This window comes from Aspergillus uvarum, assembly GCF_003184745.1.
Source record: "Aspergillus uvarum CBS 121591 unplaced genomic scaffold BO82scaffold_31, whole genome shotgun sequence".
Classification (NCBI taxonomy): Eukaryota; Fungi; Ascomycota; class Eurotiomycetes; order Eurotiales; family Aspergillaceae; genus Aspergillus; species Aspergillus uvarum.
Genome location: NW_020291328.1, coordinates 199,608 through 222,113, shown reverse-complemented (window position 1 = coordinate 222,113; position 22,506 = coordinate 199,608). Strand labels below are relative to the sequence as shown.

Here is a 22,506-nt window from a genome sequence, read left to right as displayed (position 1 = left end):
TCACGTGCAGTCTGTGCCTGAGGTCTGAGGCTGCAACATGCTCGTCTCCACGGACTTGTTATATCCGGCTTGTCTGGATTTAACCCCGATGATGTATGCCACAGTGAATAATAGCACAAGACGAAGATAAATAATGGAACAGCGATCACATACATAATGAAGAACCTTACACAATCAATTCAGAGTCATAACAGACAACCCGTTTTCTCGACAGCCATACTCTCATGGTCGCATAGACCCAAAAACACACAATGCCGACTCTCAGCGACTTCTTCTATACCCAATTCCTTCTCCGGATCCCCCAGCCTTCCGCCTCCTTCACTAACAAGACCGTCATCGTAACCGGCGCCAATGGAGGCCTAGGTCAGGAGACTGTGAAGCACCTCATTCGTCTTGGAACCGAGAAGGTCATCTTCGCGTGCCGCAGTCGATCCCGAGGCGAGCAGGCCAAACGTGAGATCGAGGCCCAGCTGAACTGTAAGACCAACCTCATCGACATCCGAGAACTCGACCTCGAGTCCCCGGTCTCGATCAAGCGATTTGCAGAATGGGCTGCTCGCTCACTCCCGCGCGTCGACGTCCTGATCAACAACGCCGGGATCCACGCCAACAGGTTCAAAACTGTCTACGACACCGAGCGCACCCTGGCCGTCAACAATATCGGCACCTTCCTGCTGACGGTACAGATGATCCCGAAAATGAAGGCGACAGCTCGGACCTACGGCACCACGCCGGTGATCACCTTCGTCGCCTCCGCGCTCTACGATATCGCTGAGTACCCCGAGCAGCACGGGGAGGATATCTTCACCTGGTTTCGGGAGGAATCCCACGTGGATTTCATGAACCAGTCAGTATGCCCCCCCCCCCCTATGTACCACGGAATTCATTGCTAATGAAACATGCCGCACTAGGTACAATCTTTCCAAGCTGCTACAGCTTTACGCGATGATCAAGCTAGCCGCCCTCGTTGACTCCCCGAACACAGACCACGAGTCGTCCTCGATTGTGGTCAACGCCCTCGATCCGTGTTTCTGCAAGACCGGCATCATCAGCGAGTCCACCGGGCTAGCCAGGATGCTCTTCAAGATTTTTGAGGCGATCACTGCCCGCAGCGCCGAGGAGGGCTCCCGGCTGGTGGTCCAGACGGCCGCCGCCGGGCGCGAAACCCACGGGCGGTACATGCGCGCCGGCGCTGTGCAGGCCTATGCTCCGATCGCGGCCGACGAGCAGCGGGCCACATACGTGTGGGATACGCTCTGCAGGAGGCTAGAGGCGATCCAGCCTGGCATCATGCAGAGTCTGCGTTGAGGAGTCTGGTTGAGGGTAGAATATTGGGTCCATAGGAGTGTGTGGTGGCTTGGGATGAATCTTTGTTCTTATGAATGTGGGATTGAATTAGACTATTCTAGAGGGTGTGTTGAAGACAGTTGTTGCTAGTATTTGCGCACCATCAGGTCCTTCACTTTGGTCACCGTTGTTGAATATGGTTATCATCTACACTGTTCGCTGTCCGAAGTCAGGTCGCAACCCTACCAGGCTCAACATAAGGAAGCATAGGAAAATGCACAGCACGAAGCAGAAGAGCCATGCAATGTCATACACTAACGACAACAGAATAGCGAAACTAAAAACAGAAGCAAGGCCTAGCTCGCTGGACCTGTGAGGAAGATGTTCTTGGTCGTCCTTTCAATCGCAAATTGAACGGTGGAAATGCGAGACGAAATGCCCGAGAAATGTTCTACCATCAGTCCTGAGGCAAGAAATAGATTGAGATTAGATAAAATTGTAAGCTCTGCCGTACGTGAAAGACGTGCCGTACGTGAAAGACGTGCCGTACGTGAAAGACGTACCGCACTCAAGTCCAAGGGTCTTGCTGGGAGTTAAGTCGTTGCGCCCGTGACCTGAACCCATCCAACATGTCTAAGACACGGAACACGCAGCCACGCTCCAAGCAGTTGTCAGTGAAATTGCCACCTTCTTTGATTTTAAATGCATACTTTGAAGCCTGTCTCAGTTTCCTCAGTGTTCGATCGGTGGGATCAGGATAATGCTCATGGATTCTGCACGATTTTGCCGGTGGTAGGGTGCGAGCCAATTTCTGAAACCAGGGGCATTGATGAGACCCGTTGCTCTTGGTCGGCTATAGGATATGGCTCACGAAGCGCAGAGCTAGCTGCAAAAATGTAGCCAAATCGAGAGACTTGCCCAGAAACTGGAACTCTGTGTCAGGGGAGCGTCTACACCGGGAGGGCACATTCATGTCGGACGGTGTCTGCTGGGACTGGATGGGTGGAACTCAGCTGTGGTAATTGTCTCCCGTGGTTGTCGAGCTATTTGAAGCAAAAGATAATCTTGGCCCGAGTGATCCAACGGCTGCCTCCAATTTCGAGGGAAACTCTTCGGGCTACTCCCTGAACCTTAGGTCATGGAGAATGACAGCTCTTTTACCGGGATATCCCAGTCACATTGAACTCCGCATGCTGAATATTGAGTTATCACAGAAGATTTTCGACCAGGGCAGTAGTCGAAAAGCTAGTTCCGAGTGATGAGTAGTCTCATAGGATGGAGAGAGCGTCAACCCTATGCCTAGAGGCGTAATTCACTATTGTGGAGCTACTAAGTCATCGGGCAATGGCTATCGTATGGGAGAAACATGTAGCAAATGGGTTATTGATCTACTCGTCGTGCTGACATATTAGAGTTCAATCTAGCTAATATATAACGGCAGGTTTGCGTTGTCTTGAAGCATGACAGAGAGACGATGTAGTGGGATTGAGCGTCAGCAGGTCAACGGCAGGAAATGACTTCGCAATCACGACAAGCGTGAAGACAAGCCTATGACATGACCCGATTATACTAGACGCAGCAATATGTCTCACCGATCGTGACTAGACCACAGATGCAAATGAAATTATGGGTAATTTGTCAAGTGGTACTAAACTATCATGCCAAGCCTGCCACTGAGCACATGGGTCAGTGAATACGGACGGCACTGAGACATCTATTGATACAGCGTAGTCTTGCGTCAAAGGGGTAGATGGGCTTGCTAGTGAGCATTGCAGCGTAAGGACCAACACTTATGCTGTGAGCGTTGGCGATCTTGTATATTTGTAATCATCCAGTAGTGCAGTGCAGTCAATGGTGGCCTGGGACGGTGTCCTGCATTGACTTGTGGCTGATGTAACACATTTTTGAACCAAAACTCGCATCCGAGACAGTATGGCCGAGTGGTCTAAGGCGATAGACTAGAAATCTATTCTCTTCGGAGGCGTCGGTTCAAATCCGACTGCTGTCGTTTTTTGGGTTTTCTGGTTTGTGCTGTTGGGGCTGGTCCCCACACAGGCAACTACCGGAGCCAATGAGTCTTAATCTCGCAGGGCACCGACTCATTAACTCTGCGTGATTGTTGACGCCACCATACAGCCTTACGGCTGGTTGCTGATGATTGAAGTTTAAAAAAACGATAGTTCCCGCGCCATTGACTATTATACCACTTGACAGAGTCACTGTTCGCATGCCGGTGTACAACTTAGACCCAAGGCCAATATATTGGCTCCACAAGGTCTCAAATAAGGTGGCTTCCGTCGGTGAGAAGTGAAGGAGTATGCATGCATTTCTGTTTCTTCGAGTATTGACTCCCTCAGTAATCGACTCCAACATTTCTATGTCACTGCCGCTAAAGCACCTGTGAAGAGGGCATTGGTGAATGATTCCTTGATTTCGAGCAAGAAAGGTCAGGGTGCATCCCTGAGAGTGACAACTACACGCCATTTCCACCCCGAGATATCGATGGGCGAACCGTGACCTCATGGAATTGTGGACTAGCGAGAGTTCGTGAATTCGCATCTGTGAGACTCAGACATAAGGAGGGGTATGTTCCACGGGCCGCGAGACCGTAATGACTCCCTCTCTCAGCCTCCCCTTTTCCGACACGGTAGAAGTTTCTGGCAGTTGAAAGTCAGGCCGATATGTCAAACTTGTCTCAAGTCCTCCGTGATGACTCTGGCCCCCACCGTATCTCCCTATCGACCAGGTTGAGTCGCATATGACCCAGCGGTAGAGTGGCAGGGAAGAGTGATACATATCGCGAAAGTTATCCCCTGCAGCGATTTTCTCGAATGCCAGACTACCTCGACCTCCATTGACCATGAAACGCACCAGACGCAGCTGGACAGGAAAGGAGGATGAGCTCCTCCGCAAGCTAGTTCAGACAGGTGGGTGCATCGAGACAGCGTTCACAGGCTCATCCCGCACTCTGACATCACATCTTCCTTGCCTCCAGCACTCGACACCTCCCACACAATCCTCTGGAGCGAGCTCGCCCAGAAAGTCCCCGGCCGCTCGAACAAGGACTGCCGCAAGCGGTGGTGGAACACGCTGGCCGGCGGCAACATCAAGGGCGCCTGGTCGCCGGAGGAGGACCAGCGGCTCAGCGAGGCGGTGCGGAAGCATGGCAACGACTGGACTCACATCGCCGCCCTCGTGGGGTCCCGCTGCGCTGATCAGTGCTCCAGTCACTGGCGGCAGGTGTTGCGACCCAATGTCAGTTGTTGTAACTGGACTGAACAAGAGGTGAACGGTCGTTCTCCATACTCTGTTCCTAGCTCGACGGCTGACGCAAAGTCTGGAGGTGAGTAGGACGAAGAACTTCTAAAGGCGGTCCAAACGCATGGCACCAATTGGTCGACTATTGCGGCGTTTCACCATCCGCCGCGGACGGGGCTGGGCCTGAAGAATCGATATGCCAGGATCCGGGCGAAAGAAAAGGATGCCGGTCGATCCGTGCTGCACAAGGGACCTTCTGCGCCTGGGGGCAAGCGCAGCAACGTGGTGAAGCCCAGAAGGAAGCGCAGCTCCCCGCAAATTGGCATCGCGCGGGACTGCAACGAGCAAATGAGAGAAGGCAGTACCCCGAATAATTGCCCCGGGACCCTGGAACCGCAGGGCAGATTCCCACATCCCGACGAGCGCAAGGAACCGGCTTGCTGGTGGACTCGATTCCCCAACAACACCCCCATCGGTTCTTGGGAGACATCCACATCGTGGGTGGGCCATGGGACTATCGACCCACGCCTAATCCTGCCCAGCCCACCTTGCTCAGAGGATTGTTGGATGGGTAGCACACCGGATCTGACGGTGTCTGCAATGGGCAACTCCCGGCTGCCGTCCTTCGACCGGGTCCTGGACGCCACGCAGGCTGACAACGATCGGGACCGACAGATGCTCTTGTTTCCTCCTGGTAGGTGGAACAGCCATTCTCGCAGATTCCGCCTGGCGTGCTTACCCTGCAGTAGACGAGTACCCGACCGACATGGGTTTCCGAACCGTGCACGAGGCACTCTACCTTGCACCTGACCCGTGCAGCCTGGGGAATTCCCGACACTCCTCCACGGAACCGCTGCATCCGTTCCTCACTATGGCCGAGCTAGACTTGATGCCCCGGGAGCCCTCTCCACGTGCCTCAGTCCACTCCGGAATCCACCCAAGTCAGCATGAGAGGTCAGCAGAGACTAACATGCACCGGGTCTCGCTCAGTCTCTCGTGCACAACGAGCCAGTTGAGCAGTATCATGTCGCGAGTGGCCGACACCGGTGCGGCTGTGAATATGACGGTGGATGCAGAGTAGAGAGTGGGGGACTTCATAGGTTTATTGCATCTGCGATACTTTTTGTGGTCAGAAGCATGTCCTGGTCATCATTAGATATTTTGAATCCACGAAATTAGAAATGAGTATCTCGTCTTCTAAGGCTCTTTAGATGGAACCAGAGTAACCTCTACAGCATGATTCCACAAGGCTCTGCGACCGTGACACAGAACTTCTAACCGCTAACCCTCATAACGCCCACAAACCACTGCAAGAACACCATCCCAACAACGCAAAAACGCCAACACCAACACCAACACCGAATAGAGCCTCCTACTTCGGCTCCGCCCGCGGCAACGCGGGCCTCGGCTTGACCGGCGCAACCCAGAAGACGGGGTACCGGCGCTGAAGGTTATTGACCAGCAGGGCGACGGCGAGCAGCATGGTGGACGAGAGCAGCACGACGGGCAGGTAGTACCAGGAGAGCTGCCAGACGGCCTCGTTGGTGGCGGGGAGCAAGGCCGTGGCGCCGGCGGGCGGGTGGGTGGTCTCGGTGACCTGCATCACCACGACAGCCACCGCCGACGAGAGCGCCGCGGCCAGCCAGCGCAGGGACTCGAACCGCGCCTCGTCGGGCATCAGGCTGAAGAGCTTGGTCACGCACAGCCCGACGAGCGCGCTCAGGAAGTGGCCGAAGATGAGGGCACGCGGCTGCGCCAGCGGGCTTTCGATGGCGCCGTAGACGAGGACGGCGGAGGCGCCCTTGGATGGTTGTTAGTATGGGTAAAAGGCGGGGGGTCTGGGTTGGTGGTTGAGGAGAGGAGGGGGGCAACAAGGGGGCGAACGAACATAGGAGGCGATAATGCCCGGGACATGCCGGTCCAGGAAGTAGTGGGAGTAGTTGAAGATGGCCTGGACGACGCAGAGGCCGCAGAAGGCGGAAATGAACGACCACAGCCAGATTTGATACTTGGGGAGGGGCTGGGGAGGGCTGGCGCGGTAGCCGAGCCAGTGGCTGAGCCACGGCGGGAGGCGCGCCAGGAACTCTTGCTCGTTCATGAATGGTACAGTACTCAGATTCTGGTGTGCAGGAGACTCGACTGAATTGCAGTGGAGAGGATGCTGTCGACAATTGAGGTGTCTTTGACAAGCATACAAGAGTCGTCGCCTCCGTCCAGGTGAAGGGGTCCTTCGACGTTTATGACGGGGAGTGGTTGTCACGAGGGTAGTCGAGGATCAGCACCCCAGAGATTCTATTACCTAAAGCAATGCCGCAGCGCTTGGTTGACTAGTGAACGTATTGAACGGGTTCAATGCAGCTCCAAATTACCCCAGCCTGCCCTGGATTTAAGAACTCGGTTAATCCGCAGGGCGCAGGCAGGATTTGCCGGTGGGTCCGGCGTCGGCAAGACTCGGCAATTGCTCGGCTTCTCCACACTCGATTTCCAGGGTCCGATCAACTAATGCAGCAGCAGCAGCAGCAGCAGCGGGCAGCACTAGTCTTATAGACTTGTAGATGTATAACGGAATCCATTTTTCCTAAACTCGACACAGCTCTATCAATTCTAAGCACTGCATCGAGCCAATTCTTTAAAAAATCATAAAGTCCCCATTAATTTCTGCGCCCCTTCCAGACCCGCCGGCTCGAAGCCCACACCCCGCGAACCCCCTTGGCGATCTCGAACCGCCCATCGTACAAGGGATACACCACCACCGCCAAGAACGCGCAGAACTGCCAGATGATTGCCACCGTCGTCCATCCGGCGAAAAACGACTTGGTGAAGATGTAATTTCGGTACAGCGGCATCGGCCACAGAACGAAAGTGATCAGCACGAGCGCCACGAAGGTGGCCCACGCGATGCGCGACCAGCGGTACAACTCCCGCAAGGTCTCCTGGGAAAATGGGTGGATGACTTCGTCAAGGCTGAGCCGGGACTGCGAGGGGGATGGTGAGTTTGCGTTTGGGGAGGTGGAGGATACGAAGACGCTCTTGGTTTCGGGCTCGGGCCCTTCTTTTTTGTCTTCGCGGGATTCGAGGTTGGCAGTCGGTTGCGAATCGGAGACGGAACTCTGATCGTCGGCGACGAGCTCGATGCGGAGGAACTCGCGCCAGTCGAATTTGTAGGGGCGGTAGAGGGAGATCAGCACCGAATAGAGGGCCGGGGAGAAGAAGGAGCCGATGGCGCCGTACAGCGCCGGCAGCCCCTCGCCTGTTGTGGTCATGTCCACGCGGCCGTACAGGGATTTGGCGGTCGCCAGCCAAATAGCGAGGCCCGTGAAGAAGCCCAGCACGGGAGCAAGGATGGCGGCCAGGCGGGTCTGGCCAGACCAGAATAGGGTCAGCCCCAGCGGGATGATGCCGGGGCACGAGAGGATGGGCCGGAAGTAGCCGATCCAGGTCATGTTGGCGCCGCCGTAGTTGAGGGCGATGGAGATTCCCGTGATGAAGATCGCATGGAAGACGACGGCGATGTGGCTGACGTGCAGCAGCCGGCGGTCCCCTGCGGTCGGGTTGATGTAGGTCTTGTACATGTCGAAGGAGAGGATGCTGCTGACCGCGATCATCGAGGAGGAGACCGTGCTGGTCAGGGCCATGAAGAGCAGCACAAAGAAGGCCACCATGCCCGCGTTGCCCAGCAGGGCTTTCACGAGGTAGGGCATAACCATCCCCGTGTTCACTTCCGTGGCCGTGAGGGGACCGGGGTAGGTTGGGAAGATGGGTGTGTTGTGCAGCGCACGCGCAGACAGCCCGATCACCGTGCCTAGTCCCCAGGGAATGCCAAACACGGCGACGGCGGCCAGGTTGTAGGCCGGTACGGTGGAGTTGACTTCACTGGCAAATGACTTCTGCCAAAACGCAGTGTCCTGCGGGTTGCGGTTAGATACATGTTTCGCAGAGAGAAGTGGACTGCCGGCACTTACCATAACAACCAGGGCCAGATTGCCGAACTTCAAGATGAGGCCCCAGATGATGGCATCCTTCGACTTCATGGTAAGCAGAGAGCCCTCGTAGTTACCAGAAATGTAATTCTCGCCCGCGGTTGCGACCACTTTATCATAGAGACCCGACAACCCGCCCACAGCATCGTGGGTGAGGACTGAGAGCGTAAAGTAGATGATGAGAATCAAAGCGACAGTCGTGTGAAGAAAGTCCGTGAGGAACGTTGCCTTCAGGCCGCCGACGGCAGTATAAAGCACCACTGCATCAGGGAATATTAGAACCTCCTCACTCTCCGCTGAAAATCTTGTCTCACCTCCGAGGGGAATCAGAATGGTAGCAGCCACAAAGTTCATTCCGGAAACGCCGTGGATCAGCTGCGACCCCGTCAAGATCATCGAGGCGCAGCCGAACACATTGTTGGTCAGATTAAGAATCATGTAGATGATGTGGCCCACCCATCCGTATCGCATGCGGATGATTTCCAGGGATGTGTGAGCATAGGGCACGCGGATCTTGGCCATGACACCAAGCGCTGCCATCAATGCGATCTGGAAGCAGAGACCGGAACCCCACCACTGTAGAAGTTAGATGTAAACGCACGGGCGTCCAAGGTTAATGCTAGAATGCTTACCAGTGGAACCGCTAGTCCATAGCGATAGCACATCGCGGCCGACAAAACCGTCTCATTGATCCACATCCATGATGAGAAGACAGCTGAAGCCGTCAGTCCTGTGCCAACCGAGCGATTTGCGACCATGAACATCTCAGATGTTCCTGAATCCTCAGCTAGATACGCTCTCTGGATCTTGATGGCCACTAAAATCACCCCGCAGAAGAGGATGCCCAGACCGATAAGGAGGCCATAGGCCGTGCCCTGGGGCACCAGATCTATTACCGTCATGTTGAATTTGTGGGTGGTTGTTCAATGGCCGTTGTGGACGGTTGGTTTCTTGGTGTTGATACCCGAACCTCGACTTAAGTATATGCTGTTGAGGCGATAGAGTTTCGCCATTGCTCTATTGTGAGTGGTTTGTCACGCTGTTCTTGGCCTTAATTGCGTTATGCATGTACCGGCCGAGAAGGAAGTAGGGCAGGCAGATCTTGAGCTGCGGGTGATTGATAAAGCTTGTTAGTGGGTGCTGGTCGTGATGGCGTGCGCCAAGCTAACTATGGCAACAACCACCACCTACAGGCGATTCCCATTTTCTGGTCATGGTTTCATCATCCCAATTTGTGAGATATGCAAACCTGGTATGTAGTCCTCGACGTACTCTAATAAACATGTCTCTCGCCTGAAAGTCTGTGGAGATCGAGAGAGTATGATTGCTGACCACAGTGAGTGCATACGTATACTGCTACATTTCCTGTGAATATTCCAATATTGACTACATTACCCTTAATCTGAACCTGCGCATCTATCGTTCGAAATATTCAAAATTCAGTATTTGATATGATATCAGATGTGCTTTCGAGGGCGTCTAGACCTTCTCAGGAGTATTCTCCCATCCTACCCTGGCTCATACGGTGGCTTCAAGTTTGCCGACTCAAGCCCTAAGTGCTCTTCACCTAGCACGACCACGTGAATATTCCAATGATACTGGACTTCTTACGAGCAAAGCTCACCCCAACCATTTTGAAAGCCGTGGTTTGTACTCACTAACAGTGACTGCAATTGAGTCGTGGTCCACTCAACCAGGAAGATCAATAGCAGCTACTTTCTTACAGACCCCTAAGTGTCGAGTCAACTGACTGCTACCCCTGGTAAAGTAAGACTAGCCTGTGATCGTCAGAGCGATGTATCCGATCAGACATACTCTCATATAACGATAGAATGCACTTTTTCTGTCACCTCTACTCTAGCCATGGAGTCTAAACTGAATGCATCTCTATCTCCCCTTCAGCCATTCAACTCTAAGCTAATCATTAAGCATCACTCCTCCTCGATCGGTATCCCAACCAGTTCAGCCTCCTCCACCCCACGCCCAAACTTGATATACCCCAGCTGAACCTCCAACGCCGTCCGCCGTCCAACTTCCCAGACCACCTGCCCCCAACACTCCCGTTCCAAGTCCTCATTAATCTCCGTGATTAAACCCACCCACCGCTCCATCGCCCTCCTCCCCTGCTCTTCCACCTTCCCCGGGTCATCCCCAATCCCCGCCTCACCTCCTTGGAAGAACGCCGTCCCCACAAACCGGCCGAGCGTGACATGCGCAATCGGCGCCGTATAGCACGTGTCGATGCTCACCCCAGTCTGCAGCGCCATCGCATGCAGCTGGTTCCGGAGATGATGGTAGGTGTACGGGCCCTCGTTGTCATCGGTGGCGGGGACAAAACTGATCGCCACGCCGAGCTTGTCGAAGAGGAGCTTCGGCTTGACCAGGCGGGCGATGTGCCGCTGTTCTTGGTGGTACTCGTTCCGGGGGGTGTCAAGGAGGGCCTTGAGTTGCAACTCGCCGATGTGGGCGTAGACCTCGCGGAGGTGGGCGATCGGGTGGCGGTGGGAGAGCTCGATTATGGAGAGATGGAGGGATGTATGCGGGGTGAGATGAAGGTCTGGTTCGGTTAGTCGGTTATAGATCGACATTCAACCACAAGTTGGTGGGTGAGATGGGGCTGAAGTCCCGTTATTTGTGTACTGGTGGATAGCTCAGAAACTCACCAGGCCCTACGCATTGCGACAACCGGTGCTGGATATCGAGGAGCAGGCGCATAATCAGTTGGTCGGGGCGCGTCCACATAACCAGGCAATTCACATCTTGTTTGCTAAGCTTCTCGATCTCCTGGGCTCCGTCGGTCTCATCGGTCTGCCACTTGAGGTAGCGGATGAGCGCTTTGTCGGGAGTGATGCGCTGCGACGTTGGCGGGCCAAGATGGCTACTATTACGGCTGTCGGTGCTGCCATCTCGTCCACACGGGTGAAGCAGGCCAATCGATCGCTCTAGGCTTGCGGTTCGGAAGGATTCGTAGGCTTCTTGTATCTTGGCCTGTGCGGTGGGAGAGCGTTAGTCCGGTCGGTGATGCGGGGAGGGGGAGAGGGGGAAGGCTATAGCACAGCGGTGATATAGGGCACCACCACGTACGGGATTGTTGGCACATTCGGGATGGTCCAGAAGTTCTTGATACCAATTGCGAGTCGAAGGTTCCCCGGGCTGTTGGGGAGGGAAGGCGAATGGCACCTGCAAGCTGGCAGCACCACCCATTATTTTTAGTTTCTGAATGGTGTAAAGGGGTGAAAATGCAGGGGAAGGCTGCATGCGGGGATTTGCGGTGGTGATAAGGCTTGAAGCACGCGGATCGCAGGCTCTCGTATTCATGAGGCGGTGCCGACTTGGCGCATATGCCAGCCTCATGCAGCTAGATCCATGTTTGGCAAGGCCATGTGTGAAAGGTGGAAGGCGAAAGGCGAAGCGCCCGCCTCACCTCCTTACTGCAATGGTGATAAGTCTCTTAAGAACCTCTCGCTTAACCCGCTTTCCTCTTTCTCCTTTCGAGTCGCGATGTTTGGTTCGTCTTCTGCTGCATACGGACCCCCCGCAATAGAGATTATGGGATGTCGATACACTCGCAGTACCCCTTTTCGCTGCCATCCTACTGCTCAGGTCTGGACGATGGAAGCTTCTGTCAGCGAGAGCTGAAGGAGGAGTCCCGCTCGTGGCGATCCGAGAAATATGCGCCCGTCTCGAATGTAATGGTCCTGGAGCATGATCATGGCGTGGGGTCGGCCCGCTTTTATGATGATGGGGAGATGGATCAACTATTAGCTGTAACCATCTCCATCCAACTCTTGCGCGGTCGCAAAGAGTCCGTCCATCCATCATGTACGGTATGCTAACCCTAACCGCAGGCAGAACACCAGCCCCAGCTCCGAATTATTCTGCTGCAACCAACCCCACAGGAGAAACTACTCCATACCATCGACGACCCCGCGGTCCTGAAGGCACTGCTCACCAACGAACTCATCAGCGACCGTGTTACTGAGCCAGAGAACGAGAAAGTCCCCGATCAGCGTGAGGATGACGTGCCGTCGCAGCTCAACATCACACGCAGCTGCCTTCTAAGGATTCTGACGCGATACGACATCGCGCCCGCCGCAGCCTCCCACATCCGTGGCCAGGAACAGATATTCGGCTCGCGACAGCAGCGCGATGAGGAAGGAAAGATGTGTTCCTTCGGTGAGTGAGGTGCTTGCCGATGGTAGCATGGACCAACTGTCTCATGACTTTTTATCTTGTGTTCGTGTTTAGAATTCTGGTACGCAATCCGAGCCCGCGCCTACGTGCGACGCTTAGGCAAGGAAGCGGATCTCAAGATGACGATCGTGACGCGATACGACGCGCGGTCGCAGTCGACGCTTGTCCTGCTCAAGTATCGATCCTTCAACGACCTGCCGCAGCGGCTGCACGAGGAGTTGGTCGAGAACCTGCAGGCGTTCGTCCGGGAGCCCACGACGGCCGCGCTCGTGAAGAACCCCTTCATCACCTCGGTGATGCACTTCAACCCGACCATCCAGTACTTCCGGCGGGCTGCACGGGAGCCGCGCGACACGATCCGCGACGAGGAGGCGAGGGTGCATGGAGGCATGGACGAGTTCGCCCGCATCGACCTGCACAAGCTCCATCTCACCCTGACCAGTCTCGACCAGGATAAGATCCAGATGAGCTTTATTCTGGGAGTGATTGCCCGGCTGCGCATCCAGCACGAGACCTTCCAGACCCTCGTCGAGGGCAAGGCGAGCGTTCCCGAGCGCGACTGGCTGTATTTTCGCATGGAGGAGGAGTTCGATCGCTTCGAGAATCAGATCGCCTACTTCAAATCGTCAGTGGAGGATGTTGCGAGACGGGTGGAGCGGCTGCTGGAACTGGTGAGAAGCCCCCATCTAATCTCGGGTTTTTTTTTTGTCTGCTCCATTGCGACGACGACTTACGCTTAATAGCTGTTCAACATGAGCTCGCGGATCAACACCCAATCCAGCACGAAGATGACCAAGTATGCTATGCACGAGAGCGCCTCGATGAGCACCATCTCGGTGGTGACCATGCTTTTTCTCCCTGGTACCTTCATTGCCGTATGTGCGCTATCTACAGCCTCGAAGACGGAACTAGGGCTAATAAGTGCACACCTCTAGACCATACTAGGAACCAACATTATCGCCGGGCCATCTCGCTCAGAGGGAGACACCCCGGGCCACTCGGAGCTTTACATCTCGTCGCAGTGGTGGATCCTGCTGGTCCTGACTGTCTCGTTGACTGTCGTCACGATGGCTGGGTGGTATATGCTGCGGAGAAAGACCGCCCGGTCGATCGAACATATGATCTCTGCCCAGAATGCAGTCTGACCATGTCTGCTTAGCAACGAATGATGCCTTGTTTTCAATTCTTTTTTGTCTGGCATTCAGCGGGCGTTGCGGGTTTTGAGATCTACGGTGTTGCTATGCACATGGTGCATTGGATGGATATAATATCTTGATCCTCTTTGCTTCGTATGTACAAAACAGACACTGTCGGATAACACCTAAACCTACTGCAGATCCCGTACCAAGACCCCACGATATCTCATCCTCCCTTCCCTCAAAGTCTTCATCGCGTCCTCAATGCCTGCCGGCGTCATGGGAAAGGTCATGGTTGTGGGGGTGATGTTCTTCCTCGCTGCGAATTCGAACAGGGACCGGATATTGTGGCGAGAGGCCACCAAGGACCCTTGGATCTTGATGCCACGAAGGAAGAGGCGGACCAAAGGCACCGGAGCGGGCTTCATGGTGAGCGTGAGGGGGTAGATGCTACCACGAGTAGCCATCAATGGCATCAGACTAAGAATACGTCAGCAACACGGACAGCGAGCTGGAAGGACAACAGGCAAAAACAGGGCTGACACCGACTCACCTAGAATAATCAACTTCGGCACTCCCACACAGTAAAAGATGCTTGACCTGGCGGAATCCCTCGGGCACCGGGCCCCCCGACTGGAAGACATGGAACTCCGACGCCCCGTAATTCACCGCCTCCTGCCTCTTCGCTTCGGAGCTGGACAGTACCACGACCTGACACCCCATGGCGCTGGCGAGCTTGATCGCCACGTGGCCGAGGCCGCCGACGCCCATGATCCCCACCCGGTCCGTCGCCCGCACCCCGTACTGCATGAAGATCTCCCACACACTGGCGCCCGCACACATCAGCGGGGCGGCGTGGATCGAATCGTACCCGTCGGGAATGGGGTAGACGCAGTTCTCGTCCCAGACCGCACCGTAACTGAACGAGCCGTTGTCATGGTCGTGGAACCCGTACATCTTGACGTTCGGGCAGTACTGGTCATGGCCTAGCAGTCCGGGTTCAGTTGCTTCTCGGACACACCACTCATAATTGCAAAGGAAAGGCCGTTGAAAAGACATACCGGTCGCGCATTCCTCACAAGAGGCGCAGATACTATGCGTGTAGCCGAACCCCACGCGATCCCCGATCTGCACGGACTTGACCCCGGCCCCCAGGGCGCGGATGATGCCCACCCCTTCGTGGCCCAGCACATTGCCCGCCTTGAGGTAGTGCTCGTCGGTGCCGCAGACCCCGGAGTGGGTGGTTTCGATGAACACCTCGTGGAAGTCGAGGGTGCGCGTCACCTTGTCCGCGACGATGCGCCCCTCAGACGACCCTCGGAATACGTCGAATGTGATGCTCATGGTGCTGCGTGTGTCTCAAATCTCATTGCTGAGATACATGACGAGGGACCCTCGCCTCTTTAAATATCCGTCATCTTGAGCCCGCTCTTTGTTTTCCTCCCGCACCAAATATAATGGCTCCCGCGCTGTGGTTCCAGAACGGGGGTTTTCTCAATGCGGCAACGAATCGAGCGACGAGATCTCGGTTGCACGATGGGTATAGTTCCAACGCTTGGAAGGAGTGGTGCAACAGGACTGCGCCATTGATTGGTCGACCCGTCTGGATTTTATTTTTCTCCTGGGCTCCACTCATTGAAGCTCATGCCGAGGCTTGCGCTGCCGCTGCCCGCTCCGCGAGATCCGGGCTGGACCTCCGATAAGGAGATGGAAAAAAAGGGGGCAGGATCGTACTATACCCATGTCTCTGTCGAGAATTGAGATCATAACACCTGAAACATCTCCGATGCAACCGAAGCTTGGGCTGGACTATTTATGACACATCAATTGCTCACTTTGATTGTGTTCCGTGCTTTATCGAGCACCTATTCCAAAAGTCGTGAGATAGTGAATAGAAAAAAGAAAGAAAAAAAAAAAAAAAGGCTTCTCTTTATCGGGGCCAACGGCGACGCCGACAATTTCCGGGTCTGCGACGCCTCAGGCTTCGATCATCCCCACAGGACTATGCCGGTTGGGACAGGGAAGCCGTTATGCTGCGTGGTTCCCTGGCATTCTTCGCGCACTCTCCTACCGCTTGTTAAACTAGGGCTAGACTATCAATCCTTTGTTTTCGCGGTTGGGAAGGTTGTTTGTGGTGGGCATGGGTTTCCTGTGCGATCAACGAGATTGAGTCTATTGATTATTGTTACAAGTTGTTGGTGGTAGTGTTGGTCTTTAGCAACCGGTGGCAATTCTGACGTGCCATTATGCCGGTGGGTGCATCTCTTCTCCTGAGGCAATTCTCCTTGCATAATACTTAAACCCTTATGTCAATATATGCCAACTCAGGGCCCTTGTACGGTGCAGCTTTGACATGGTAGTGGATGTTTCTTTGTTGTACTGTACGTGTGTGATGGGGGCTTTGGGGCTTGCGGTTGAGTCTGTACTTAGACTCCTTGTGCATTGAGTGGTGTGATGGGGCCGTACAATGTACGGAGTACCCCACAGCATGCTTGGATGTCTCGCCAGCTCTATATGTGTCGAAAGCGGTGAGCGTATTACTACAGTTTATCGAATGACTTCTGGTGCTTACTGCTTGTCGGCTTGTGTAAATGCGATGGCGGGTGAGAGGGTGTCAGGATTTGGTCTCATCACGGAGGTCTTGTTTTCATTTTTGGGATAGGGGGGAGGGAGGGGGGGGGAGGGGGGGGGTCCTCAAGATATCGCGCTCTTTGGTATAAGTTCTTGCTAGTGGTTTCTCTAGGCACAGTTGATGCCATCACAATATCAACTGGTTGGTGATTGGGTAATGGTGTGTTGGCCGTCACTTAAAGTCTCACATGCGCTAGTATATATCTGAGCCGGGCTCTTTGACTGAAAAGGTCGCACGAGTTCGCTGATGAATAATGGACATCCACATAGGGTTAGATATACTACAAACATAAGTTGAGCTTTATTATGATGAGTGATCACCAAATCAACAGATTTTGAGTAGGCTATCTTCCATCAGACCTGAATAAGGTGCATTGTCTATTGATGAGATGGATCAAAATTATGGTACATAGGCTGAGCTTAAAAGTCAATTACAACAACAAGGGCTTGTGGTTTAGGGGTATAACGCTCCATTCGCATTGGAGAGGTCCCGGGTTCGATTCCCGGCGAGTCCAGCTTTTTGTTCCCCCCTTCTTTTAGGGCTCTGGAGCTTTAGCTCCTCATTTTACCAATCTTGGGTAATGCAAATATCACTTCCTCGATGGTCTAACGGTCATGATTTCCGCTTGTCAATCCCACTCGGGAACAAGCGCGGGAGACCTGGGTTCGACTCCCAGTCGGGGAGTATTTTTTTGCTTTTTGATTGTTAATCAACGATGATTTCCCCGCATACGCGCAGTCATTTTGCTTCTGCCCCATTCGCCATCACCGATTCCATCCATGTCTTGCCCGTGTCTCGCCTAGTTCAACAGGTCAAACTATCGACGCTATTATCCCGTGCGAACACCTTCTACCAACCCGACACACTCGACCATCACACCCCCCATATCCCTAGCATCAACCTTCTGGCTACACCCAGACAGCCTAAGAATCTATGGCCGGCTTTCACAAGCGAGGCGAGGAGTGAGGACGTCCGACCCCGCGCAGTGTTTCTGTGGCATACCATGCACCCACTTGACTCGGCATGCCAGTCGATAGTGTGAAACTTTGCCCAAGCCAAAGATCGCTACGGTCGTGAGATCAGGAGACAAAACAGCCTTATCCTACCCTAGAGAGGGATGTAAACCCTGCAGAGTTCAATTGACAATATATTGAGTACGACGACACAGCGATTAGACCCACACAAGCCCGTTCGCCGACAAGAGCTGCCCACCAGCAAAAAGACAAAAAGATGGAGCTGCGGGGAATCGAACCCCGGACCTCTCCCATGCTAAGGGAATATTATACCACTAAACCACAGCCCCTGTTATTGAAATGAGGTTGGGGAGCTGACATTATGATGGTCTGACAAGGCAACTGATCACTTTTGAGAAGGATTTCTAGATCACCAACCTGTGTAATCACTACTCCTTGACCTATTGCACAATAGTTTTCATTCTTGAAAATCCCAATCGAGGCCAACTATACAACATTGGAAGAGTAGCATGGAAGTCTCATTCGCTACATACAGAGGACGCACCAGATAAGTCAAGCACATCGAACTGAATCATCAAATGCCAGCAACCCCAGGCTCACCCTCAATACCTCCCCTGCCATGTACAACCACCAAAGCCCTAATTGTTTGGCTCCACATCCACAATTTTGAGCAACCTTTCGGACTTAGGCGCCCGACTCCACGCCTCCCCCCAGCCGAGCTGCGCCCCAGGGAACCGGTAGAAGGCGCGCGCGCTGTCCTCATCGGAGGTCTGCAGCTGCGGCGGGAACTCGTAGGCCATGACGGACAGCGGGTTGCGGGGGCCCAGCTGCACGGTATAGTCATCCTTGGTGTCCTCGAGCTCCGGGGCGAACTCGTGCCGGAGGCCGAGGACGTGGCCGAGCTCGTGCAGGAAGATGTTCTTCAGGTAGGCGACGGAGCCCGGGGCGAAGGCCGCCTCGTACACGTTCAGGGAGTTCAGGTCGATCGGGCTCGGGAAGAAGGCCTGGGCCAGCACTCCGCCCTGGCTGCCGCCGTACGAGAGCACGAACGCCGCGTCCTCCAGCCGCGCCACCCACTGGATGCTCACCCCGAGCTCGAGCCGGTTCCACTCGTCGGCCGCCGCCTTCAGCGCGTTAGCCGCCAGCGTCGCCCACTCGGGCTTCGGGTACCCGTTGGCGAAGGCGGCGAAGTTGACGCGCTGGTTGGGGCCGGGCTTCCACCGCGGGATCGCTTTGCCGAAGCCGACTTGAAGGGCGGCAGTGTTGGCGGCTGGGTCGCTGCTGCTGGTGCCGGTGGCATCGGTGAAGGTCACGGGTGCGGGCTTCTGGGTCGAGCAGGTGTATCTTGCTGGGCTTTCAGAGGTGGAGGACGGCTCGTCGGGCTGTTCGTCGGAGAGGTCGGTTGCGGGGTCGAGGGTCTTTAGGGCTTCTTGCCCCACGGCGCCCTTCAGGTCATTGAAGAAGCTGGCGCGGCCTGGGTCGAGGGTGGCCTGTTGATCGGACATGATGACGGGTTGGGGTCGGTTGCGGATCGAGGTTCCACACCAGTCTTTAGCGACAGAGTCCAGCTTGGTTGGATACGGTGGTTGAGTGAGGTTTGGTTGGGATTGAGGCTGTTAGGAGAAAGAGCTTACGTTTGACCGGGAGGGTAAGACTGTATTTATGCCTTTCAGGGTGCACCCCGTCATGAGGGACCAGTTGGGAGACAGAACTCCACGTCAGAGTGTGTTACCGTGTTGGCGGTCGTTCAATGGTCTGAACTCAAATACTGAAGTCTATCTCTCTAGTAGTAATTGCGCAACACCTGTCAACTGACTCGGAGCCATCGAGCTTGGCTGCGGCGTTGGAGAGCTGAAGACAAAGGCCCCATGCATAGTTGGCGTTTGAAACAAGCTCGTGTTGTAGGCTAAGCTGCCACTCGGGGGATGTACAAGGATTGCCCGGTTTCAACACGAGCAGCCGCAAACGTTGATAGTGAAGTCCGCATCTATATGGCTTTTATCCCGGGTTTCCATGACCCCATTGAGCTGTCCATGGCTGTTCTACCCAACCCTAGTGCTGGATCTTGAGTACCAGTCCACAGTTCTGGGGCACTCGGGGCTGAAGGACCCGTTGGGCTGCGATCTCGCAAGTCAAATGACATGTCAGAGACCGACTTTGAGCGATTGATCGCCATAAGTGCAGATATCAATTGGTGGCTGCACGATGAGGATGATTCTAACAAGTTGCAGCAAGCCCTGCCTTGCGCAATACGAGGATGCGATTGCGCCAGCCGCCCCCGTCTATGAGCGTAGGCTGTGTTCCAAACTCAGATCCATGAAGAACAGCTCTTGTTGAAGAAAAAGCCAAGAGCAAACGAGTAATCTCTGTCACTGTAAGCTTAAGCACGGACCAAGTATCTGGACAGTGCAGCTGCGGGGGCTATGCACTGAATCTCGCGATGGCCGCATGCAGCCCTGCGACGATAAATGGTTCGTGGTTCGTATTAGGCTCACCCACCCAAACCTTAATCGCCATGTCAAATGCTCCATCTCGAGCTTCCTCCTGGATTCTGCTCGGACCTCCCTTTGTCAGGATTGAGCTATACCGTATCACTGTAGCTCTAAGTAGCTGGCGGGGATTTGTGAAACCTGCCTGCTCCCCTGCACGTACCACAACGTACAGTAGCATAGTATAATCTACCCAAGGCGTATCTCCATATTCACTGGACCTGAGCTTAACCTTACTTAGCTATGATGTACACATGCAGTGACAGTTCCAGCCTAGTCCCATGCTTGTCGCGAGGTTGAAATTCCTGTTGAACCACGTGGAGAGCCCGACAGAGAGGATCTGTTGTTGTAGTCAAACTGGCTTGGTTGTATCTCGTTCCCGTCTGTGGTTAGCTGGTTGAGGTGACGCTGATCCATGGCTCTTGTATCCGTGTCCGTCTTTGACTCCATACTTCCGTATTCACCTTCGAGTTTGGTCGCAGGTTGTGGCTAAGTTCTGAATCACTTCTCGTGAAATCTTCACTATATGAAGATACAGGTACATAGAACTCCTCGTTTCTTTTTCATCGTTTTTTTTTTTTTTTTTTTTTTTTTCACCTGGGAGCCGGGAAAGGTGAAGAGGCTGTTCGTCGCATCCCGCGAAGAACAAGCATGCTCTGCACCATCACAACAGCGCCAGTGAGACGATTATCCTCCTGAACTTCAACCGACGCTCCTATTTCGTTTGTGATGTAGCAGATCATAGAGCCGACCGGACATTGCTGACTCTTTCCGACTTGACTCACCTTGCCGATGTGACTTCCAGCAGCACCTCGGAGGTAGGCCTTGGCTCGCAAGATCCGACTCAATACAATCGAAACTATTTTTCTTGGTATATTCGAGGGACCAGGCGCTTCATATGATCTGGTGGGGAGGCAAAGTAGAGGAGTCAGAACTGAAAGTGTCACATGAGGATAACCATCCGCTATACACCTTGATCAGATCGTCGGTGATACCAAGCGATGGAAAGCTCGTGGAGGCCTCTGGTCTTGTAGCAGTGTAGATCATGCAACTCAAGTCAAGTTAGTTCACCCATGAACTGGCATTAGGTCAGATGCTCCCATGCATAGGATCATGGCCATCAGCCACCAACAGTACTTTCTGCTGATTATGCCTGGTATCAACTCCACATTCAAGAACCAAAACCCCGAAAGTAAATCTCCCGTACTGCGCATACGTGCACCTCTGCACACCCAACCAAATCCACCATGCCCGATACCTCCCTCAAAGAACCCGATGAAGAGCGCCCCCCCCACAGGGCGCGAATCTTCGAAGCCGGCACCACGGGCCTGCTCGCAAGCTGCGCTCGGAATACAACCACCACCGCTCCGAGTACCACGTCTTCTGCGCCGGCGTTCAACGTCCTGACGATCGCGCAGATGGTCGTCGGGGCGAGAATCACCGCGCTGAGGCCGAGCGGCGGCGCGCACCTGCTGGCCATCACCGTCCTCAGGGCCGTCCATACCGTCATCGCAGGCGTGCTCGCCTTCCTCAAGGGACGGGCCCTGCCTCAGCGGCTGCGGCGGAACATCTTCGAGCTGCGGAAGGTGCTAAATGCGATCGAAGAGACCCAAGTCCGCTTGCGGTACAGCGACCCCGAGCACTTCACGGCGGAGGAGGTCATGGCCCTGATGGAGGAGGCGCTGCGGCGCTACGTGGCGGCCGAGGAGATTATCGAGAATAATCAGCCGGGGCCTCAGTCGCTTCGAGTGAGTTTGTTGGGGAAGGCGCGGCAGGGTGATGAGGAGAGGGGAGGGGGCGTTCATCATAGTGGTTAGTTGCTGGTACTCCTGATTGTGAATAATAATTAAGAGATCCTCCTATAGACATGAAGATATTTTGTGCATGCAAATCACGATGCCCCCTTCCCAACTGGCGCAACTCCCAGAAGTCAACCCCAAACAATCACCGCTGCTTCACAAACTTCGTATGCAACCCCGTCGCCACCACCACCCGCTTCTCCCCGCCACTCGTCTCGTCCGGCACGACCTTACAGATCTCCACCGAGATGTAGGCCATCGTCCCGCCGACCTTCATCGCCCGGCCGGTCACCTCCAACATCTCCCCTTCCTTGGCCGAGGCGACGTACGAGACATGAAGATCCGTGCTCACCCCGGTGTAGCTGCCGCCGTAGGTGGCGATGACCATCCCCGCGGCCCAGTCGACGAGGCAGGCGGACATGGTCCCGTGCAGCCCGCCCTTGGAGTTGATGTGGGGCTTGGCGATGCGGATGGTCGCGTGGAGGTGGCCCTCGGTGGCGGCGGTGATGGTCAGGTCCGCCAGGAGGTGGGCGTAGATGGCGCTGTTGGCGCGCTGGGTGGCGCTGACGGTTTGGACGTGCGCGAGGGTTTCGTCCGCGGTCATCTTGGGGGCGGTGCTTGTCATTGTGTATGATTGAGTGATTGTGGGGTTGACTTTGTATAGGCTCAATTTGGGATTGTTTATGGTGGTGTTGGGGTAGAAGTGTGAGTGCCACTTTTTTTATGGTGGGGTGGGGCTGAGGGGAAATCCGATGAG

The 22,506-nt window shown here is 54.7% G+C and overlaps 12 protein-coding genes and 4 non-coding genes across 16 annotated transcripts; 8 read left to right on the top strand and 8 right to left on the bottom strand.

Annotated features, from left to right (window-relative positions):
- Positions 1-199: 199 nt before the first annotated feature.
- On the top strand, positions 200-1,308 carry BO82DRAFT_416259 (NAD(P)-binding protein; the record flags this gene model as incomplete). The annotated part of the gene is made up of 2 exons (XM_025639991.1): positions 200-847; positions 912-1,308. The coding sequence occupies exons 1-2, from the start codon at positions 252-254 to the stop codon at positions 1,306-1,308; spliced, it is 993 nt and encodes a 330-aa protein (XP_025491351.1). The 5' UTR covers positions 200-251.
- A 1,820-nt stretch (positions 1,309-3,128) lies between these two features.
- Positions 3,129-3,997, bottom strand: BO82DRAFT_95837 (uncharacterized protein). The gene has a single exon (XM_025641693.1). It carries the CDS (start codon positions 3,844-3,846, stop codon positions 3,277-3,279), a length of 570 nt encoding a protein of 189 aa, XP_025491350.1. The 5' UTR covers positions 3,847-3,997; the 3' UTR covers positions 3,129-3,276.
- Positions 3,214-3,295, top strand: BO82DRAFT_t192. Its single transcript has one exon. It is a non-coding gene; the product is annotated as a tRNA-Ser (tRNA).
- On the top strand, positions 3,998-5,940 carry BO82DRAFT_95860 (SANT/Myb-like DNA-binding domain-containing protein). Its single transcript, XM_025641694.1, has 4 exons — positions 3,998-4,214; positions 4,283-4,572; positions 4,639-5,239; positions 5,295-5,940. The coding sequence occupies exons 1-4, from the start codon at positions 4,148-4,150 to the stop codon at positions 5,624-5,626; spliced, it is 1,290 nt and encodes a 429-aa protein (XP_025491349.1). The 5' UTR covers positions 3,998-4,147; the 3' UTR covers positions 5,627-5,940.
- On the bottom strand, positions 5,453-6,855 carry BO82DRAFT_354884 (HPP family protein). The gene is made up of 2 exons (XM_025635306.1): positions 6,434-6,855; positions 5,453-6,346 (listed from the first exon to the last, which is right to left on the bottom strand). The coding sequence occupies exons 1-2, from the start codon at positions 6,641-6,643 to the stop codon at positions 5,918-5,920; spliced, it is 639 nt and encodes a 212-aa protein (XP_025491348.1). The 5' UTR covers positions 6,644-6,855; the 3' UTR covers positions 5,453-5,917.
- A 289-nt stretch (positions 6,856-7,144) lies between these two features.
- BO82DRAFT_383917 (sodium:solute symporter family protein) lies at positions 7,145-9,427 on the bottom strand (the record flags this gene model as incomplete). The annotated part of the gene is made up of 4 exons (XM_025638055.1): positions 7,145-8,450; positions 8,508-8,785; positions 8,840-9,101; positions 9,158-9,427. 4 exons carry the CDS (start codon positions 9,425-9,427, stop codon positions 7,197-7,199), a joined length of 2,064 nt encoding a protein of 687 aa, XP_025491347.1. The 3' UTR covers positions 7,145-7,196.
- Positions 9,428-10,456: 1,029 nt separating this feature from the next.
- Positions 10,457-11,765, bottom strand: BO82DRAFT_392580 (uncharacterized protein; the record flags this gene model as incomplete). The annotated part of the gene is made up of 3 exons (XM_025638627.1): positions 11,610-11,765; positions 11,189-11,513; positions 10,457-11,082 (listed from the first exon to the last, which is right to left on the bottom strand). The coding sequence occupies exons 1-3, from the start codon at positions 11,727-11,729 to the stop codon at positions 10,457-10,459; spliced, it is 1,071 nt and encodes a 356-aa protein (XP_025491346.1). The 5' UTR covers positions 11,730-11,765.
- A 269-nt stretch (positions 11,766-12,034) lies between these two features.
- On the top strand, positions 12,035-14,364 carry BO82DRAFT_336719 (uncharacterized protein). Its single transcript, XM_025633363.1, has 5 exons — positions 12,035-12,292; positions 12,374-12,701; positions 12,774-13,390; positions 13,463-13,594; positions 13,655-14,364. The coding sequence occupies exons 1-5, from the start codon at positions 12,080-12,082 to the stop codon at positions 13,862-13,864; spliced, it is 1,500 nt and encodes a 499-aa protein (XP_025491345.1). The 5' UTR covers positions 12,035-12,079; the 3' UTR covers positions 13,865-14,364.
- Positions 14,047-15,199, bottom strand: BO82DRAFT_365323 (NAD(P)-dependent alcohol dehydrogenase; the record flags this gene model as incomplete). Its single annotated transcript, XM_025636997.1, has 3 exons — positions 14,047-14,335; positions 14,409-14,841; positions 14,917-15,199. 3 exons carry the CDS (start codon positions 15,197-15,199, stop codon positions 14,047-14,049), a joined length of 1,005 nt encoding a protein of 334 aa, XP_025491344.1.
- Positions 15,200-15,434: 235 nt separating this feature from the next.
- Positions 15,435-16,191, top strand: BO82DRAFT_95789 (uncharacterized protein). Its single transcript, XM_025641692.1, has one exon. The coding sequence runs from the start codon at positions 15,671-15,673 to the stop codon at positions 16,058-16,060; it is 390 nt and encodes a 129-aa protein (XP_025491343.1). The 5' UTR covers positions 15,435-15,670; the 3' UTR covers positions 16,061-16,191.
- Positions 16,192-16,929: 738 nt separating this feature from the next.
- Positions 16,930-17,001, top strand: BO82DRAFT_t193. The gene has a single exon. It is a non-coding gene; the product is annotated as a tRNA-Ala (tRNA).
- An 80-nt stretch (positions 17,002-17,081) lies between these two features.
- BO82DRAFT_t194 lies at positions 17,082-17,171 on the top strand. Its single transcript has one exon. It is a non-coding gene; the product is annotated as a tRNA-Asp (tRNA).
- Positions 17,172-17,718: 547 nt separating this feature from the next.
- On the bottom strand, positions 17,719-17,790 carry BO82DRAFT_t191. The gene has a single exon. It is a non-coding gene; the product is annotated as a tRNA-Ala (tRNA).
- A 195-nt stretch (positions 17,791-17,985) lies between these two features.
- BO82DRAFT_432784 (zincin) lies at positions 17,986-18,966 on the bottom strand (the record flags this gene model as incomplete). The annotated part of the gene is made up of 1 exon (XM_025640814.1): positions 17,986-18,966. The coding sequence occupies one exon, from the start codon at positions 18,964-18,966 to the stop codon at positions 18,100-18,102; it is 867 nt and encodes a 288-aa protein (XP_025491342.1). The 3' UTR covers positions 17,986-18,099.
- A 2,231-nt stretch (positions 18,967-21,197) lies between these two features.
- Positions 21,198-21,767, top strand: BO82DRAFT_402719 (uncharacterized protein; the record flags this gene model as incomplete). Its single annotated transcript, XM_025639335.1, has 1 exon — positions 21,198-21,767. One exon carries the CDS (start codon positions 21,198-21,200, stop codon positions 21,765-21,767), a length of 570 nt encoding a protein of 189 aa, XP_025491341.1.
- Positions 21,768-21,894: 127 nt separating this feature from the next.
- Positions 21,895-22,353, bottom strand: BO82DRAFT_284907 (PaaI family thioesterase; the record flags this gene model as incomplete). Its single annotated transcript, XM_025631477.1, has 1 exon — positions 21,895-22,353. The coding sequence occupies one exon, from the start codon at positions 22,351-22,353 to the stop codon at positions 21,895-21,897; it is 459 nt and encodes a 152-aa protein (XP_025491340.1).
- Positions 22,354-22,506: the final 153 nt, after the last annotated feature.

What these genes read in the sequence shown, in the direction of transcription:
- BO82DRAFT_336719 (XM_025633363.1), top strand. Translation starts at nt 12,080, where the DNA reads ATGTCGATACACTCGCAGTACCCCTTTTCGCTGCCATCCTACTGCTCA. An exon ending in AGATGGATCAACTATTAGCT is followed by an intron (nt 12,293 to 12,373) that starts GTAACCATCTCC and finishes CCCTAACCGCAG; the next exon opens with GCAGAACACCAGCCCCAGCT. An exon ending in TGGAGCGGCTGCTGGAACTG is followed by an intron (nt 13,391 to 13,462) that starts GTGAGAAGCCCC and finishes TACGCTTAATAG; the next exon opens with CTGTTCAACATGAGCTCGCG.
- BO82DRAFT_95837 (XM_025641693.1), bottom strand. Translation starts at nt 3,846, where the DNA reads ATGCGAATTCACGAACTCTCGCTAGTCCACAATTCCATGAGGTCACGG.
- BO82DRAFT_354884 (XM_025635306.1), bottom strand. Translation starts at nt 6,643, where the DNA reads ATGAACGAGCAAGAGTTCCTGGCGCGCCTCCCGCCGTGGCTCAGCCAC. An exon ending in CGGGCATTATCGCCTCCTAT is followed by an intron (nt 6,347 to 6,433) that starts GTTCGTTCGCCC and finishes CAACCATCCAAG; the next exon opens with GGCGCCTCCGCCGTCCTCGT.
- BO82DRAFT_95860 (XM_025641694.1), top strand. Translation starts at nt 4,148, where the DNA reads ATGAAACGCACCAGACGCAGCTGGACAGGAAAGGAGGATGAGCTCCTC. An exon ending in GTAACTGGACTGAACAAGAG is followed by an intron (nt 4,573 to 4,638) that starts GTGAACGGTCGT and finishes GGAGGTGAGTAG; the next exon opens with GACGAAGAACTTCTAAAGGC. An exon ending in GATGCTCTTGTTTCCTCCTG is followed by an intron (nt 5,240 to 5,294) that starts GTAGGTGGAACA and finishes ACCCTGCAGTAG; the next exon opens with ACGAGTACCCGACCGACATG.
- BO82DRAFT_95789 (XM_025641692.1), top strand. Translation starts at nt 15,671, where the DNA reads ATGACACATCAATTGCTCACTTTGATTGTGTTCCGTGCTTTATCGAGC.